The 18,086-nt window shown below is 49.1% G+C and overlaps 1 protein-coding gene across 2 annotated transcripts in view; it reads left to right on the top strand.

Moving 5' to 3' along the window:
• The window catches only part of RBPMS (RNA binding protein, mRNA processing factor), a gene marked incomplete at its 3' end in the record, with an annotated part of 210,385 nt that extends 192,801 nt beyond the window's left edge, over positions 1-17,584 (top strand). The window contains exons 6-7 of one of the 2 annotated variants that reach the window (XM_080710173.1): positions 924-1,054; positions 17,522-17,584. In XM_080710173.1, the coding sequence (XP_080566299.1) occupies positions 924-1,054; positions 17,522-17,584 (194 nt within the window). Of the gene's footprint in view, positions 1-923; positions 1,055-3,824; positions 3,957-17,521 lie in introns of those variants that run through there. The other variant, XM_080710172.1, reaches the window with a different exon arrangement.
• Between the last annotated feature and the right edge of the window lie 502 nt (positions 17,585-18,086).

Below are 18,086 nucleotides of genomic sequence, written 5' to 3' on the forward strand. Positions count from 1 at the left end.
CAGCACATGGCAGCTTAACCTGTATGGACTGCGGCTGCACGAGGAGCGCTAGGCCAGGCACTCGGCAAGCTGGTTCACGTTCCCCTAGAGAGCAGAGCAAACCCACTTGTGAACTGCTTATTTGCATCTTTGTGGCACCAACTCCAATGAGGACACTCAAGATTGTTTGCTTCCAGTCTCCAATTTCAGTGTTCTGTGTTCCCAGTGTTTCATCCTATTTTCCTGAGGGTTAAAAGAAAAGTGTTTGATTTATTTGTTGATAATAATCATGCTGATGAACAGAAAAGTCTCCTGTGCTGCTGGGGTCTGCCAGGACCCCATGCCCTCCCAAGGGCTCCGCGCTGGACTCATGGGAGATCTCCTGGTGGGGCTCTCTTTCCTCTAGCGCTCCGAGGGCCGCATTTTCTGAGCCCCCTGTTCCTGGGCTGCCCAGCTATAGTTGAAAAGACATCAGAGTGTTGAAGGCAGAGTCCAGGTCCAGGTCCCCGCAGACTAGACAGACGCAGAGGCTTGGTTACTTTATTTATTCTGTATTTACCATTCTATTGCTTAGAGTTGGAAGGAACAAAGCCAACAGGTTGTTTTTTTTAAAATGCCAGTATCTGGGTATAGAGGTGCCCGCCTGTGGTCCCTAGTACTTGAGGGGCCGGGACAGGAGGATCACAGGTCTGAGGCCAGCTTCAGCAATTTAGCAAGACCCTGCCTCCGAAATTTTCTTTAAAAATTGGGGGGGGGGGATTTTAAAGGGTTGAGGAAATAAGGTAGTAAGCCCCTTAATTAAATCCCTAGTTACAAAAAAAAAAAAAAAAGGCAAGTAATGTGACTTCTGCCTTGGCCAGGGCTCAGGGTTGCCGAGGGTTTGTTTCTGATGTGAAAGCAGCCATCCGGTCCACACTAACTCTTCCCTTCTTCTTTTCTTGCAGATGAGCTCACAGTGCCTGCACTTTACCCCAGTAGCCCTGAAGTGTGGGCCCCGTACCCTCTGTACCCAGCGGAGTTAGCGCCTGCTCTACCTCCTCCTGCTTTCACCTACCCCGCTTCACTGCATGCCCAGGTAATTGATACCATCGGCCACAACTTCACTCACTCCACCACTGGTCCTCTCAAACCTGGTTCCCCAGAGCACACCATACAACTAACACCTGTCAGCTAACAGAGCCACCTTCGGGAGAGGAATGAGCTCCCTACATTGAGCTGACACCCCTCCGGGACTTACAGGGACGTCTGACAGCAATGATGCCACCCACTGCCTGACGTTTTCCCCAACGACACCTCTCTCTTCCTTATGATCTCAACCTCATCTCACACACGAGAGACCGGGCTCCCGGCTAGCTAGGGGCAGCACTGGTGCACAGGTGCCGGCCTGACAGTGAGGAAATGTGCTGCCGGTACAGTGTGTGCTTGGACTTGTGTGCGTCTGTGTATGGAAAGCTTCTGCTCTGTCTTGTGAGGATCTTCTGAGCAAAGGAGAAGCTTGTGCATTGATTACAGGAAAGACAGTCCCTTGTTCCCATGTTTAGGAAACCCAGAGGAAATGCTAAGACAATATAGTGTCTAGAAAGAAATCACAGGTCAATGTAGCGATCCCAGTTCTGCCCAACTTTCTTAGTTAAGAATGGCCTGAGAACTATAAACAAACTCCCTGTTTCTCCCCAAGGATGACCTCCATGCTAATGCTTCCCCTTCTCTTGGTTTCTCTGAGCTTTGTTTTCAGTGCAAGTAGGATAATTAAATATTAAGATTCACTATTGAGGCCAGGTATGGTGGCACACGCTTGTGATCTCAGCATTCGGGAGGCCGAGACCGGAGGATCGTGGTTCGCTTACAGCCTCAGTTACTTATGAGGCCCTCCGCAAGTTAGCAAAACCCTGTTTCAAATTAAAAAGAATAAAAAAATAGGGCAGGAGGTGTAACTTGGAGGTTGAATGTCCCTGGTTTCCATCCCCAGACTCGCAAAAAAAAAAAAAAAAAAAAAGATTTCACTATTGAAAATAACCACTCATTATTTGCCCTGTAGAGTGATGATCAATAGCAAATAGAAAACGCATACATTGTTTGTCTTAGCACAGGTATAACTCAGCCTGGCTTTTAAAAATTGTTGGGCTGACAGCAGAGGTTTTTGTTTATTTTGCCTCATGTTTATTTTTGAGGCTGAAACAGTTTCCCAGAGACTCTACCAACACTTTCACATCGTACAGAATGGTATATTGAGACACATCCACGTGGCCCCCAGTCACGGTCCTCCCACGCTCTGGCCTCCGGAGCACTGAGCGCCTCCCATTCTCTTCCAGCCTGGCAACCAGTGCTTTCTGCGTGCATTGGCAACCTGGCTGCCTGGGGCTGCTCCCTCCATGACTCGGCCCTGGCAACAATTACCTTCTGTGCTGGGAAAAGGAGATAAAAGTAGTACACGTAATCAAGAAAAAATGTAGGTGGTAGCTGGGTCCTATAATGCTGGTGGTAAGCGGGTACCCATAATCCCAGTACTTGGAAGGGAGACAGGATTGTAGGCTCTAGGTCAACATCAGCAACTTAGGGAGATCCTCCACAACTTAACAAGATTCTGTTTCAAAATAAAAAGGTCTGGGGCAGAGGTAGGATGCCCCGGGTTCAATCCCCAGTAGCAAAAAAAAAAGTAAGTAGTGGTCTAAGAGTACTTGGCCCTGAAAGCGGAAGAGGGGGGAGGAGCTGAGCTTCTGCTTTCCCTCCCTTCTCTCCACTGTCCTCTGTCCATGTCATTGCTTATAACCCTCACAGCTGGCAGGGCAGGAGGGAGGGAGGAGGATGTAAGCCTGCAGCCGTCTCTGCTGAGTTATCAGTACATTAGTAGTGGGCTGCGGTTAACTCTAGATGAGGAGACACATGCCTGTAATCTCAGTGCAGGAGTAGACAGGAGGCTGAGACTGGAAGAATCTCAGGTCTTAGTGAGACCCTCAGCAGATTAGCAAGATCCTGTATAAAAACAAAAAGGGCTGGGTTTGTGGTTTGTAGGTAGAATGCCCCTGGGTTCAATCCCCACTACCAAAAACAAAACAAAACAAAAAACCACGGAAAGCATGGACCCGGCCATTTGACTTAATGGGTGTGTTGCCCACATGGTGCCTTCCCCTGGGAGTTCTTCCTGGATCTTGAGGCTTCCCCAGCCTGGAATTCACCTTGCTCTGCCACATCGGCCCTAGATCAGGCGGAATGCTCACTGGTATCAGTGAGATGGAGTGTTTAATCCCATATCCTGTTCGGAGTCATTCCTAGTGCAACCTTGGACTCTCTATCCCAGAGATTCACAAACAAGCCTGGTTATTTAAACTTATTTGCCCATTTTGGGACTCATAGAGTGAACTGGTAGAGGCTTTCCAGATCAGCTGGACTGACCCATCTTACAGGCCTGAGAAGATGGAGTTAACCCCAAATCGCTGTGACTCTGCCGTGACTAGACCCAGGTACACCGACTCCTGGGCGTGGCCCTTTCCACTCCAAGGCTGGCCCACCAAAGACTTATTCTTTAATGGAATTTTGGAGAGGCCTCACTGCAAAGACTTCTTGGAACTTTCTTCTCTAAGTAGATGGGAAACCTGTTAAGAAGAGACTTGTAAGGCAAAGACCAGGGAATCAAACTTAACCTGCGTCCACAGGGCCTCAGACTCATGCTCACTGGAGGTAGAACAGTGGGGAGGCCCCAGGTGGAGCATCTCTCTCCCCAGCGGATAATTCAGCTTTTTTGATTTGGAAATTTTATAATGACTTTGGAGAGTCTTCTAAGTAATTTTGCTTTTCTTAGCAATGTTGTGCTCTGTTTTGAGACATGGATTTTTTTTTTCTTCTAGTGTTTCTCTCCTGAGGCAAAGCCCAACACACCTGTCTTTTGTCCACTTCTCCAGCAAATTAGATTTGTCTCTGGGAATGTGTTTGTCACATATCAGCCTACTGCAGACCAGCAGAGGGAGCTCCCATGTTGAAGTTGTTTGTTAGCGATTTTTCTTCCCCCCCACCCTTTTACAAAAACTATTTCTTGGCTACATTTGAGAGATTTCAATAAAAATTTTAATCGGAGAAAAATTGATGTCAAGTGAACTGTGCCGTTTTGTTTTCACGGTGATGCAACTCTGGAGCAAAAGTGTTCGTCTCTGACTGAGGCTTGGGGAGGCGTGGGCCGTGGCAGGGCAAGGAAAAGGATGCACAAAGGCTTCATCACAGCTGCCGTGTCTTCTGGGTCCTGAGCCGCCGAGTCGTGTCCTGGAAGACCCTCATTCCAGCCTGCTCGGTACCAGGACATCTTGCTTCAGCAGGGACCGTGTCTGGCCGGCGGAGGCCTATTTGCAACAGGTGGCTGCACTTTTCCCGTTCACCCCCAGTACCCCCGAGGAGGTGCTCTTCCCAGGAGACGGAACGGAGCTTGGAACGTCGGGAACGGAGCTGGGCCGCATTTCTAGTTCTGATTTCACTCCTGATCTGGACCCTCAGATTCCCCAGCTCTAATGTGACTGTTCGCCATCAAATCCCACGTATTTTAGGAATTACTGGACTAGATAATAGCCCCACAGTCTGTATTGCCTTAATATTTTAAAGATGCAAGAGCAGCAGGGTTTGGTGGTGCATTCCTGTGATCCCAAGTACTTGGCAGGATGAAACAAAAGGATCACAGGTTCAAGGCCAGTCTCAGCAACCTAGTGAAACCCTGTTTCAAAAGAAAAAACAAAGTAAGGCCAAGGGTATAGCTGGGAGGTAGAATGTTCCTGTGTTTGATCTCCAGCACCACATGTAAACATACATATATAATAAAAAAAATTTAAAAGGCTAGATTCAGCCTCCCGTACCAAAAAATAAAATAACAATAATGATGCAAGCGCATCCTTGTGCAGCAAACATCTGCTTTTAATATTAACATTTTTAGCGTGGTGGTGCACACTTGTAATCCCCACACTTGGGAGGCTGAGACAGGAGGAGCGCGCAGGTTCAAAGCCAGTCTCACTGGCTTAGGAGACCCTGTTTCCAAATTAGAAAAGTATAAAAATAGGTCTGGTAGTGTAGCCCGGAGGTAGAGGGGCTTCCAGGAACCCCAGTACCACCAAAAATTAAATGAATAAATAAATAACATTTTTAAAGGTTATTGTGTAGTTCACTCTCAAAGTCACTGGCATATGAAAGTTATTAAAGGTGTTATAAGCCAGGCGTTGTGGCGCACGCTTGTAACCCCAGCATTTGGGAGACTGAGACCAGAGGATCATGGTTCATGGACAGCCTCAGCTACTTAGCAAGGCCCTCTGCAACTCAGTGAGACCCTTTTTCAAAAATAAAAAGACTAGCTGGGCGTGGTGGTGCGCGCTTATAATCCCCACACTTGGGAGGCTGAGACAGGAGGATCGCACAGGTTCGAAGCCAGCCTCAACCACTTAGTGAGGCTCTCAGCAACTTAGTGAGACCCTGTTTCCAAAGAAAATATAAAAAATAGGTCTGGGAGTATAGCCCAGAGATAGAAAGAAAGCCCCTGGGTTCCACCCCCAGCGCCACCAAAAAAAATAAAATAAAAAATAAGATAAAAAGACTAAAAAAAGGGGGGTGGGGGCTGGAATTGTAGCTTGGAGGTACAATGCTCCTGAGTTTCATCACAAGCACTGCAAAAATTAATTAATTAATTAATTAAGATGTTACATAAGTCACAGTAGGCAGGAGAGGAGGGTCTCAGCAGCTACCCACACAGCCCTTCCTGTCACCTCATTCTCACACATCTTTGTGTTTTTAATTTTTTTAAATTTATTTTTATTTTTTATTTTGTGTGTGTGGTGTGCTGGGGATTGAACCTAGAGGCATTCTACCACAAGCTACACACCTTTTTTATTTTTATTTTATTTTTTAAATAGTGTCTTGCTAAATTGCTAAAGACCTTGCTAGGTTGATGAGGCTAGCCCCCAGACCTGTGCTCCTCCTAGCTCAGCCTCCAAGTACCAAGATTACTGGCATGCACCACGATGCCCGGCTCATCGCTGCTTTTCAAGTCTGGGTTTATCTTTTGCTTACAGTCTTGTTGCTGCTAGGGCAGAGAAAAGGTCAAGCGCACAGCCCCTGGAACATTTTAAAAGCCCAACGCCATTTACCCTCCACTAGAGTCACGGGAAATAGGACCACAAGGAAGTCCTGTTGGCCTGCTGGCTGTCTAGAAGCCCCGTTTGCCCTGGCTTACAGCATCCTGCAGAGTTTGTGACCAGGCCATATCACCTGTAGCACAGAATTGGAAGGCGTTAGAAATAAGTCATAACACAGACTTCTGGGGGAGGGGGGCTTGGGAGGTCCCTTGTGACACACTGGAAAATTTTTAAAGGTTAAACTCAAAATAAATCACGGAGCATGGGAAAAGACAGGCAGACAGGGCAGGGAGATTCCAAAGGGCGAGATGTGTCAGGGGATGGCTGCAGGGCTGTCCCTACAACCAACAGCCCAGCCATCCACGCAGCCATGGCTCCTAAAAACTCAATTGTAAGACATTTTTTTTAAATTATGAAATGTTCCCTCTATCCTTGACAGCTCTATGGAGGGTATTGAGAAAAAGGGACCTGCGACTTGGCATGGGGAGTGTCGAAGGGTGAAAAGCACAAGAGGGAAATCACCTGTCTGTCCTGTCTGCACAGGTGCCTCTGGGCTTCCAGGGCGAGGACTCTCTTACTCTTCAACCTCTGCTTCCTGTTTAGCAGGCCATAGCCAGTGTCGTCATGGTGGCTGGACTCCGGGAGGGAACTCAGCCCCACCTACAGGCAGGATTTCCTGAAAGAAGGGAGATCCTGGGCCTCCGCTTCTGTGACTCAGATGGACCATGTCAGCCCTTACCCCTGCTCTCGGGTCTTTGTGGGCCGGCGGCCTTCCTCCAGAGCCTCTACCGGTGGCTGCTGGAAGACCCAAGTTGTCCTCAGACAATAGTGGAACCGTTCATCCTCTGATATTTACATTCTCCTCTAAGTCTGCACCTCCCTGAGGTCAAGCTGCGAGGAGAAGCCTGTCTGGGCTTTCTAGGAGAACCTGGCTCAGGGCTCCCAGGAGATGGGGCAGGGCCGCTGGACGCTGCACTCACAGGACTGGCTCCTGCAAGTGTGTGTGGCGTCTACCTGATTATTAGGAGACCAAGCAAGCCTCCTCTTGCCCGGCACCTCCTGTGGCTCAGCCCGTGCTATGGCCCAAGTCCCTCAGGAGCACTCTGAGAGACTGACTCCCTTCCTCTCTAGTCCCTTCAGGCCGGGCTGGAAGTGTGTGGCTCTGCCGTCACACACTATGCAGCCTCACTGTAGTTGAGGAAAAGGCACTAATAACTCCTTGTGAAAACCCGTGAGAGTTCTTGGCGCAAGGAAAGCCTAGGTAAATATCTGCTCTTTTTTTTTTTTTTTTTTTTTTTTTTTAAGTATTGGAGATTGAACCCACGGGCATTCCACCTTCATGGTATACCCCCAGCCTTTTTTATTTTTGAAATGGGTTCTTCCTAAGTTGCTGAATCTCAAACCTGTGAGTTTTCCTGTCTCAGCCTTCCCAGTACTAGGATTATAGGCGTGCACCACCATGACCAACGTGTTTGCTTTCAGAAGAAAAAAAAAGCCATTCCCAGAAGCCTTTAAAGCAGCATTTGATTTTCAATAAGGAGAAGGAAATCTTGGACTAAACCCAAGCTGTCCCCATGGAGGAGTAATAAAAACTCTTAGGACAGCCTGCATGTTTTGATGACCATAAAAGGGTGGTGGCATCCTCGTGCACCAAATGGGAGCTGAGGCTCCAGATGTGGGTGACAGCGTGCCCCAGCATCGTCCAGCAGCAGCACCTGCCCTGGGTCCAGCAGCATAATCTTTGCAGCCCATGCCAATGCTTGGAGAGCTTGGCCCCAAATGGGAGTCTCCTCCACAGCCATGCCAGGACTTGCTTGCCAGCAGAAACCCTCTCCCTGACAGGAAACCTCAAGAGCGGAAACGGCTGAAATCCCTGGGAGGCCGAACGGCGCTTGTTGTTGCTTTACACAGAGCCGCTGCCCCTGAACTTTCCAGCTGCAGCCTTATCTTACTTTCCTATCGGAGAAGCTGGAGCGGAGAAGGACCCTGGGTCACCAGCCCTTCCTGCAGGGCTCCGGAGCTTTCTTCCCACAGTCCTCCCACGAGCATTCTGTCCAGCCTCATTTCCAGGCAGCGGGGTTTTGCCTCAGGGGATTCTCTTCATAGTGCTGTGTGGGAAACCCCGGTGCCCCACTGCTGGCCAAGCCAGTACTCACTCCCTGGACCCTGTCTGTCCCTGTCTCTCATCTGTTCTGCAAGAGGCTGTTATGGTTTGGATCTGAAAAGCCCCCTCCCCCACCCTGAAAAGCTCACGTGTTGGCAAAGCAGAAATGTTCAGAGGTGGAATAACTGAATCAGGATTCTAACCTCATCAGTGGATCTGATGGCTTAATAATCTGAGTGGGCCGCCTGAGTGGTAACTGTAGGCAGGTAGGGTGTGGCTGCAGGAGGTGGTTGGGGGCTGACCCTGGAAACAACGTCTGTCCCTGGTCCCTTTCTCCTCTCTTTGCATTCCAGCTGCCATGAGTTAAGTAGGTTTCTCCTCTACGCCCTGCTGCCATGATGTTCCTGCCTTGTAGCAGGTCAGCCAAGACTGAACAGCTAAACCGGAGAGCCCAATAAACCTTGCTCAGATGTGTTGTTCCTGCCAGGTATTTTGGTCACAGTGATGGACTGGCCCTGCCCTCATGACCAAAGTCAGTCATCACGGCCTTTTAGGGGTATCTGTTCCTTTGGCCAGTGTGGCTGCTGAGACCCAAACATTCCTATCCTGGGCAGTTTCAGGCAGTAGACACCAGAGGCTCCCCTAGTGTGTGGCTGTGTGGCCCTGGCTGGGGTCACTGGGACCAAGGAGACTTCTCTACAAACCCGTGTCATGGTTAGGCCTGGGAGAACGGAGGCAGCAGCATATCCATCATGGGTGCACAGTGTCTACAGGTTTCTTTATTTTTTTATTGTTAGCAAGTTTGGGAATGGACCTCTGACCCCCTGCCCTATTTTTTATTCTTTATTTTGAAACAGGGTCTTGCTGAGTGGCAAAGGGCCTCACTAAGTATCTGAGGCTGTCCACGAATCATGATCCTCCTGTCTCAGCCTCCCAAATGCTGGGATTACAAGCTTGTACCACCACGCCTGGCCTTTTTTATTTTTTTTATTTTGAAACAATATCTTGCTACATTGCCCAGGATGGCCTCAAATTTGTGGTCCTCCTGCCTTGGTTCCTGAGTAACAGATTTCAGGTGCGCTCCTGGCCTATAAATCCTGTTCCGGAGCTCACTTTTGCCTCGGGATTATGTGGACCACTGTCACAATTGAGTAGTGCAGAGTGCCTGGCACCTAAATGAAACTTTTTTTTTTTTTTTTCGGTGCTGGAAATTGAACCCAGGGACATTCTACCTTCAAGTGATAACCCCCAGCCTTATTTTTTGTTCATTATTTTGAAATAAGTTCTCATTAAATTGTGGAGGACCTCACTAAGTTGCTGAGACTGGCCTTGAACCTGCCATCCTTGTGTCTCAGCCTCCAAAGAACTGGGATTATGAATGTGTTTACCCCGCCCACCTAGAACTTCTTGTTTTGTTTAGTTTTTTTGTTTTGGCACTGGAGATTGAACCCAGGAGCATTCCAGCACTGAGCTACACCCTCAGCCCTATTTCATTTTGAAACAAAGTGTCATCAGGTTGCCAACGGTCTTCATTGCTGAGGCTGGTCTGAAACCTGCAATTTTCCTAGCTCAGCTTTTCAAGTACTGGGATTACAGGCATATGCCACCATATCCAGAGCCTTTTTTTTTTTTTTTTTAATGGTACTGGGGATGGAACTCGAGGGCATTCTATTCTGTCCCTGAACTACACTCCCAGTCCTACTTACTTTGAAACAGGGTCTCACTGAGTTGCAAAGGGACCTCACTAAGTAGCTGAGGCTGACTGTGAACCTGCGATCCTCCTGTCTCAGCCTCCCAAATGCTGGGATTACAAGCATGCACCACTATGCCTGGCTCCCAGAACTTTTAAAATCAAGGGAGCTGGATTCTTTCTTTCTTTTTTTTTTTTTTTTTTTTTTTTTTTTGCGGGTCTGGGGATGGAACCCAGGGGCATTTGACCTCCGAGCTACGTCCCCTGCCCTATTTTTTATTCTTTATTTTGAAACCGGGTTTCACTGAGTTGCAGAGGGCCTCACTAAGTAGCTGAGGCTGTCCGCGAACCGCGATCCTCCAGGTCTCAGCCTCCCGAATGCTGGGATTACAAGCGTGCGCCACCACGCCCGGCTTAAGGGAGCTGGATTCTAATGACAATTCTACCTGCTTTGCTCAATTTGAGATTTTAAGCAAGTTTTTTTTTTTTTTTTAAACCTTGATGAGCCTCAATTTCTTTATCCATACATGGGAGGAATGGACACCTGTCTCATGGGGTTATTTTGAGAGAAGCAGCAGTGCTTGGCATAAAGATGCCATTATTCAAATAGCTCCTCTGACCCTTCCCTCTGAGATGTGGTCTGGCGTGACCCAGGAGCTCTTGGGCCCTCCCTGTAGACAGGGACCCACAGAGCGCTGAAGACCAGGACCAACAAGGGAAGCCTGGGGGGCCGGGCGGGGTGCTCTGCGCCACAGCGTGAGCTGACATCAGCAGCCTGTGCTTGGGGCCCCTTCTCTAGGCTTCTGTTTTAACTGCTTTGAGAGAAACCCAAGGCTGCAAAGAAATTTTGGAGTTACACAATGTAGTCTTGGAGAAAATGAACTTTTCCTTGAAGAAAACTAGTTGTGACAGCGGGGGAAAAGGGAACGCTTGCTCCAAATGGGATCATGTTTTATTCAGGATTTGTGCTGCTGAGGAGGAGGCCAGAACCGGTAACTGTAACAGGATGGGAAAGTGGGGCGCCCCGACTCAAACCTCACACGCTCTGAGGCTCCATGCGCTTGACTGCACGCAGCTCCCAGGGACCTCTAATGGCCCTTGGTAGGAAACATAGTTAAAAATTAACCAGCTGACAAAATTAAATATGGATGACAAGCGGCCACTCTGGACTCGATCTGACACAGGGTGTTACACGCCTGGGCACCCTCAACCCGAGTGACGTCTTGCGTGAGCTTGAAGGTGCCCGGGCACATTTCACATGTCTGTTTGGAAACAAGGACCTGTGCTTGGGACAGACAGAAACAGAATCTAAAAACCCAGGAGAGAAAATTACCCCCGAGGGCTTGTGCTTAATTAAACCCGGCCTTGACTGGTCTTAGCAGGAGGTGTTCGCGGTCCTAGGACCTAGCTCCTGTAGTCTGGTGCCTGCTGGTGCGCAGGCCTCAGCAGTGCCCGCCGTCCTGGGCTGGCTGAGTATGGCATCCTGTAGCCCAGTCTTTCTTGCTCCCTCTTTTTCCGTGGGTGAGATGGCTGACTTGGCCTCTTCACATTTGCCTAGGTGATGGTGACTTGTTTCATTGTCTTAGACAGGGTGTAGCAGATGCCAGACACAGAGCAAAGAATGTCGACCGTGCCCTGTGCGTCTGCTGAGAACGTCTGGGCCACCATGCAGAGGCAGAGGGGCTTGAGGGTGAGGGCTCCCCTACGGGTGGGCCTCATTCCCATGAATGTGCTTGGCAGCACAGACATGCCTGCCAAGTCTTCTCCCGGCTATGGCGAGTGCTTTATTAGCCATGGCTACAAGTTAAAGAGAACCTTGTACAATCCTCCTGTCCCAACTTTCCAAATTCTGGGATTACAGGCATGAGCCACCATGCCCAGCCACAGGGTACTGTTTTTAACTATGTTGTTCAAAGAGGAGGGTCTTAGCCAGGCATGCCGGCACATACTTGTAATCTCAGCATTCAGGATCCCGGTTCACAGCTAGCCTCTGCTACTTAGTGAGGTCCTTTGCAACCCTGCTCCAAAATAAAGAATGAAAAACAAGGCTGGGGGTGTAGCTCAGAGGTAGAATGACCCTGGGTTCTATCCTCAGTACTGCAAACAAACAAAGAGGAGAGTTTTCTGAATATGGCTGCTGTTCCTTGGCATTAGAAAAGATATAAGGAAATCTACGCTGCCCGCAGGGAGCCCACAGGGTCAGTGGTCTGCCCAGGCAAATTAGCTTCAAGAGCTGGAAACTTGGTGCCATGTTGGTGCCCTCAGCTGCCCAGACCCACCAATGTTATCACTGGCTGGGGCCTTCTAAATGAATACTTATTAGCACCCATGGATAATTATTAATAGCTGTTACAAAAGCAAGTTTCAGTGGTCAGATAAATTTGGGGAAACCCAGGGCTAGATCAAGTCAAACAGGTTTTGGAACTTTTTAGAGCCTTTCGTGTGCTGCTTTGCTTGTATCAAGAATCTGCTGAGAGGCATAGGCTGCTTGTTTCTCTCAAATTCACTCACCGTAGAGAGTTTCTAGACTAGTCTTCCACACGTTTCTGGAAACTAGCCCAGAGCAGTACCTTGGGCTCTGTGTGCCCTGCAGTTGTCTGAGAGCTGAGTAATCTGCAAGCTGCTAACTCCACCCTGAGAGTTTCTGCACATCTCACAAGTTTCAGAGGGTGCCGTGGACCTGAGACCATACTTTGAAAGCCACTGATCTGGATTTATCCCTCTGTTCAGTAAAGAAGAACATAGTCAAAACCAAAGGGTATTTATTACAATAGTGACCATTAATTGGCGCACACCTGGTGAGCATTTCTCATGACTGTTTGCAAAGGAAAGTATGATAATAGGACCCAGTCACTAGGAAGGGAACAGTACAAGGCAAATGACTCTCTGTGTGTCTTAGAACAACTCTGCTTGACACCCATTTTAGGAGGGAAGGCATGGTGCTTTGGGCCGGGGTTCTGCTCTGTCCCTGACATTTTTTTATTATTATTTTATTATATTTATTATATTATTTATTATATTCATTTTAATTATAGTATAATATAAAATATATGTCATAATTATGTTATAAATAATATTTTTATTATATTTACGTATTTATTTATCTGAGGCTCTCCGCGAACCGCGATCCTCCTGTCTCAGCCTCCCAAATGCTGGGATTACAAGCTTGCGCCACGACGCCTGGCCCTGACATTATTTATTAAGAACACAAGTTCTCTATATGTCTTTAATCCTCCATTCCCCAGTCTTCTCTGTAAATGGAAGAAGATGGATGCCCACTCCTTACTCTAGCATTCCATGCCATCTTTGCTCCCAGTTATTTGTTTTCTGAGTATATCCTTCTGGGCATCTCCTCCTGTCCAGTCTATAACTCCTCAGGCACTGGAGCAGGGTGGAACATTTCAAAAGATTGTCTCTGAGGAAGTGTGGGAGAATTTCCAGCAGCCAGATCTAATACGGGAGATTCCCGCTTCTCCCACACGGCTCACTCAGATCTCAGGGTCTACGGAAAGTGCTTAGCACAGTCTCCAACCAGACTAAATCACCATTGGTTTTTGGTTAAATGTGTTATATGTTAGAGGCTCTTTGTTTTGGTTTTGCTACTAGGAATTGAACCCAGGTACATTCTACTTCAAAACTATACCCCAACCCTACTTTATGTTTTATTCTGAAACAGTGTCTCGCCAAGTTGCTGAGGGTCTAGCTAAATTGCTGAGACTGGCCTCAAACCTGTAATTCTCCTGTCTCAGCCTCCCAAGTACTGGGGTTACAAGTGTGCATCAAAACACCAGGCTTGTGTTAGAGGTTTTTACAGGGAATTCAGAAGCCCTTAGAACTGTGTGGAAGTGTGTAAATGTGCGAGTTTGAATGTGTCCGTGTGTGGGAGCACACGCGCATTTTTCTGTAGACAGGATGAAGAAATGTTAAAGGTGTTACATGGAAGGCCAGCCCTTACCAGTTCCTGCAGCTTGACCTGGTCCTGGAAGGAGCGGAATTCGTGGGGTGGGAGAGTCCTCCATCTAAAACAGCCCCTAAAAGCCGGGCGTGGTGGCGCACGCTTGTAATCCCCGTGCTTGGGAGGCGGAGACAGGAGGATCGCGCTGGTTCGGAGCCAGCCGTGCTGGCTTAAGAGACCCTGTTTCCAAATAAAAAATATAAAATAGGTCTGGGAGTGTAGCCCGTGGGAGTGTAGCCCGGAGGTAGAAGGGCTTCCAGGAACCCCAGTACCACAAAAAAAAAAAAAAAACCAGCCCCTAAGGAATGGGCAAGAGTGGCCAGGAGAGACCTAGGCCCACAAGCTGCAGCAAGAGCAGTGATTAGAACAAAACAGCTTGCTCAGCGGGCCTTCCCCCATCAACTCTGCCCGGGTTTTGAGGTCAGGAACCTTGACCAGAGCCTCCGACTCGGCCTGGTGGGCACTGCCCCCTGCTGGAAGGCCAATGCAGCTGCACCCTGCTGGAAGGAGAGGCAGCCTGGGTTGTCTCTGGAATGCCAAAGGGACAAGACCCCGCCACCCACAAGCCGGGTGCAGGGGTGCACGCCTGTAATCCCAGTACTTGGGAGGCTGAGACAGGAGGACCACAGGTTCAAGGACAGCCTCAGCAACATAGCAAGACTTGACCATGTAGCAAGACTCTGTTTCCAAATAGAAAATAAAATAGGGCTGGATGTAACTCAGAGGTCGAATGTCCCTGGGTTTCATTCCTGGTACAACAAGTATAAAATAAAAGCCCTTCCTCTGGCAACCAGTGGAACCCAGCCAGGGGGCGTGCAAAGGGGTGTTTGGCCTCTTCCACATGCTTCCATGTCCGCAGAGACAGTTGGCCGGCCCACTTCTTTGTGGCATCCTCCTACCAGCTCCCTTGTCGCCCTGGCACCCCGGGGGACAGGCAGGTGTGCGAGTGAGAGACAGTGTGTGTGCTGAAAAGCTCCCAGAGCCAGCTAAATGGGTGGGAGGCCAGGGCTCCCTTCCCACAGACACTCACACCCACCCCAGCCCTGTGCCACCCACTCTGTGACTCTCCTGCTGGTCAGCCCCTTCCATGTCCCCCTGAAACATCAGCACGACCTGGCCTTGTTGGGACTCAGCCCCCACCCAGGCAGCACAGCCGCCACGCTGCACAGACCCTGGCACACATGGACCACCCTTCCACGCGCCTAGGTTCCCAGCCCCTCCTGCCCCGGGGATGCTGTGCCCCGGCCCCTCCTCCCCCACCTGCCTCAGGAAGGCAGCTCCAGCTCTGCCTCTGCTTAGTGAGCAAGTGGATTCAGACCGAAGCCAGAGCCGTGGGTAGGTACGCCGCTTCTCTCCTCTCCTTGCTCTGTCTTCTTCACCCTCTCTGCTCCTTTGCTCTCCTGTGTTCTCCTCTTCCCATACCTTCCTCATCCCATATCTACCTCCTCTTTATGTTTTTCTTTTCCTTTGCCCTGTGTACATCCCACAGATTCCCAGAGTAATGTGTTTTTAGCCTGCCTGTGGGGAACGCTGCCTGATCCCTCAGTCCCTGAATCGCTCTAAGTGGTAAAGACAACTCATTCTGCCTCGAAATAGCTTTAGGGGCTCTTGTGGCCCCCAGGGGTACAGCTTTGCCCTCTGACAGTGCTGCCCGGGGCTTCCTTCCAGCTGGTGTCTGGTTTCTGGTAATATTTGATGTGCTTTCAACAGGAGACCTTGCACAGATGGCCGAGGGCCCCCTGAGATGGGTTCCAGTGCAAGCAGAAGTTCAAAATGTGCCCTTGGTTCTTTTTCTTTTCTTGGTACTGGGCACTGAAACTAGGGGCATTCTATCTCTGAGCAACACCCCAGCCCCCATTTTTAATTTTTTTAACAGGGTTTCACTAAGTTGTGAAGGCTAGCCTTAAGCCTCCCCCGTCTCAGCCTCTCAAGAACTGAGATTACAGGTGTGCAACATAGCACCCACCTGTCCTTGGTTCTTTGAAGCCACATGTCCCAAGTCATGCCAGAGACTTCTACCCCAGGCTGACCTAATGGATGGGTTCTCACAGTACGCCCCCCCCAACCCTGCCTTGACACCCAAGGACGATAGCCACTCTGAAGAGGCCTAGAAGGTGGAAGGAAACTCCAAGGACCTAACCGATGTGGGGGCAAAAGGTCAGGAATGCTGCGGCTTCTCTCTAAGACCCAATTTCTAGGCATCTTAGCCTTTTTTATTTTATTTTATTATTTATTTATTTGTTTGTTTGTTTTGTGGTGCTGGGGATGGAACCCAGGGACCTTCTATCTCTAGGCTACACTTCCAGACCTATTTTATACTTTATTTGGAAACAGGGTCCCACTAAGTTGCTGAGAGCCTCACTAAGTAGCTGAGGCTGGCTTGGAACCTGTGCGATCCTCCTGTCTCAGCCTCCCAAGCACTGGGATTACAAGCGTGAGCCACCACACCCAGCTTAGCCTTTTTTATTTTTTAGGCGGTACTAGGAATTAAACCCGGGGCATTCTACCTCCTAGCTACAACCCCAGCCTTATTTATTTATACCTTATTTGTTTATTTATTTATTTATTTATTTATTTATTTATTTAGTGGTACTAAAGATGGAATCCAGGGGCTTTCTACCTTTGGGCAACACTCTCAGAACTATTTTATTTTATTTTAATTTTTATTTTTTTGGTGGTACTGGGGTTTCTGGAAGCCCTTCTACCTCTGGGCTACACTCCCAGACCCATTTCTTTATATTTTTATTTGGAAACAGGGTCTCACTAAGTTGCTGAGACCCTTACTAAGTAGCTGAAGCTGGTTTCAAACCTGCATCATCCTCCTGTCTCAGCCTCCCAAGTACTGGGATTACAAGTGTGCGCCGCCATGCCCAGATTATTATTATTTATTTTTATTTTTTTGGTGGTACTGGGGGTGGAACCCAGAGGCTTTCTACCTCCAAGCTACACTCTCAGACCTATTTTATATTTTATTTGGAAACAGGGTCTCACTAGGTTGCTGAGAGCCTCGCTAAATCGCTGAGGCTGGCTTCGAACCTGCCCAATCCTCCTGTCTCAGCCTCCCAAGTGCTGGGATTACAAACATGCGCTGCCATTCCTGGCTTTATTCTTTGTTTTGAAACAGAATCATGCTGGGTTGCTAAGAGTCTAGCTACATTGCTGAAGCTGTCCTTGAACCTGTGATACTCCTGTCTCAGCCTCCCAAGTACTGGAATTATATGCATCTGGAGGGGCACACTTGTAATCCCAGTACTTACGAGGCTGAAACAGAAGGATTGCAGATTTGAGGATAGCTCAGCAACGTAGAGACCAACAGCCTAGTGAGGCCCCAAAATAAAGTAGGGGGTATAACTTGGAGGTAGAATGCCCCTGAGTTCTGCCCTGCCCCCCCCCCCCACACACACACACTCTCTCTCTCTCTCTCAAAGAATCGTTTCCGGGCCCCTATTGTAACAGGGGTTTTGACTTCCCTTCCTAAGCTAAGCAGATGTGCATTTTCCTCTAGGCAGCCTGATGAGAAGGCGGTCACCAGCCAGCCTCCAGAAGCTGTTGATCCTGAGCGCGCCTGAGAGCAGGGGAGAGCGTGAGGCTTGAGGCGGCTCTGGTGGGCTCTGGTGTGCTCGCTCAGCCCCTGGGTGAGAGGCCCCACCTTGGAGCCCCGGCCCACAGCATCTCCCCACGTGTCTTTTCAGATGCGCTGGCTCCCTCCCTCAGAGGCTACTTCTCAGGGCTGGAAGTCCCGTCAGTTCTGCTGAATGCTAGGTAAGTACCTGTGTCTCCAAGCAGGGCTCAGGGGCTCCGGGCCTGTGGGGAGCACCGCCGCACGCTTCTCACCCACACCCCCGCTCTTCGCTTCTGCATCTTTGTTCTTGTTTTTGTGGTACTGGGGATGGAACCCAGGGGCATTCTACCTCCAAGCTATACCTCCAGCCCCATTTTATTCATTTACTTTGAAACAGGGCCTCACTACGTAGCTGAGGCTGGCCACGAACCTGGGACCCTCCTGTCTCAGCCTACCTACTAGGATTGCAAGTGTGCGCCACCACACCCAGCCCTGGTTCTCCATCTTTGAAAACTAGAACTCCTAGGTGTCGGTGTATCTCTTCTGAGAGAAAGTTTTCTCCTGGGATCAAGAAAGAAGGGAGATGGGGACAAAAGTATTCACAAGGGGCCAAAGTCCAATGCCCTGGGAAGTGGCCAGAGTGGGGGGTTCATAACCTGGACGTGATAACAGTAGCCATAAAGGTTATTCTTATT

Source organism: Muscardinus avellanarius (genome assembly GCF_963383645.1).
Source record: "Muscardinus avellanarius genome assembly, chromosome: 14".
NCBI classification, from domain to species: domain Eukaryota; kingdom Metazoa; phylum Chordata; class Mammalia; order Rodentia; family Gliridae; genus Muscardinus; species Muscardinus avellanarius.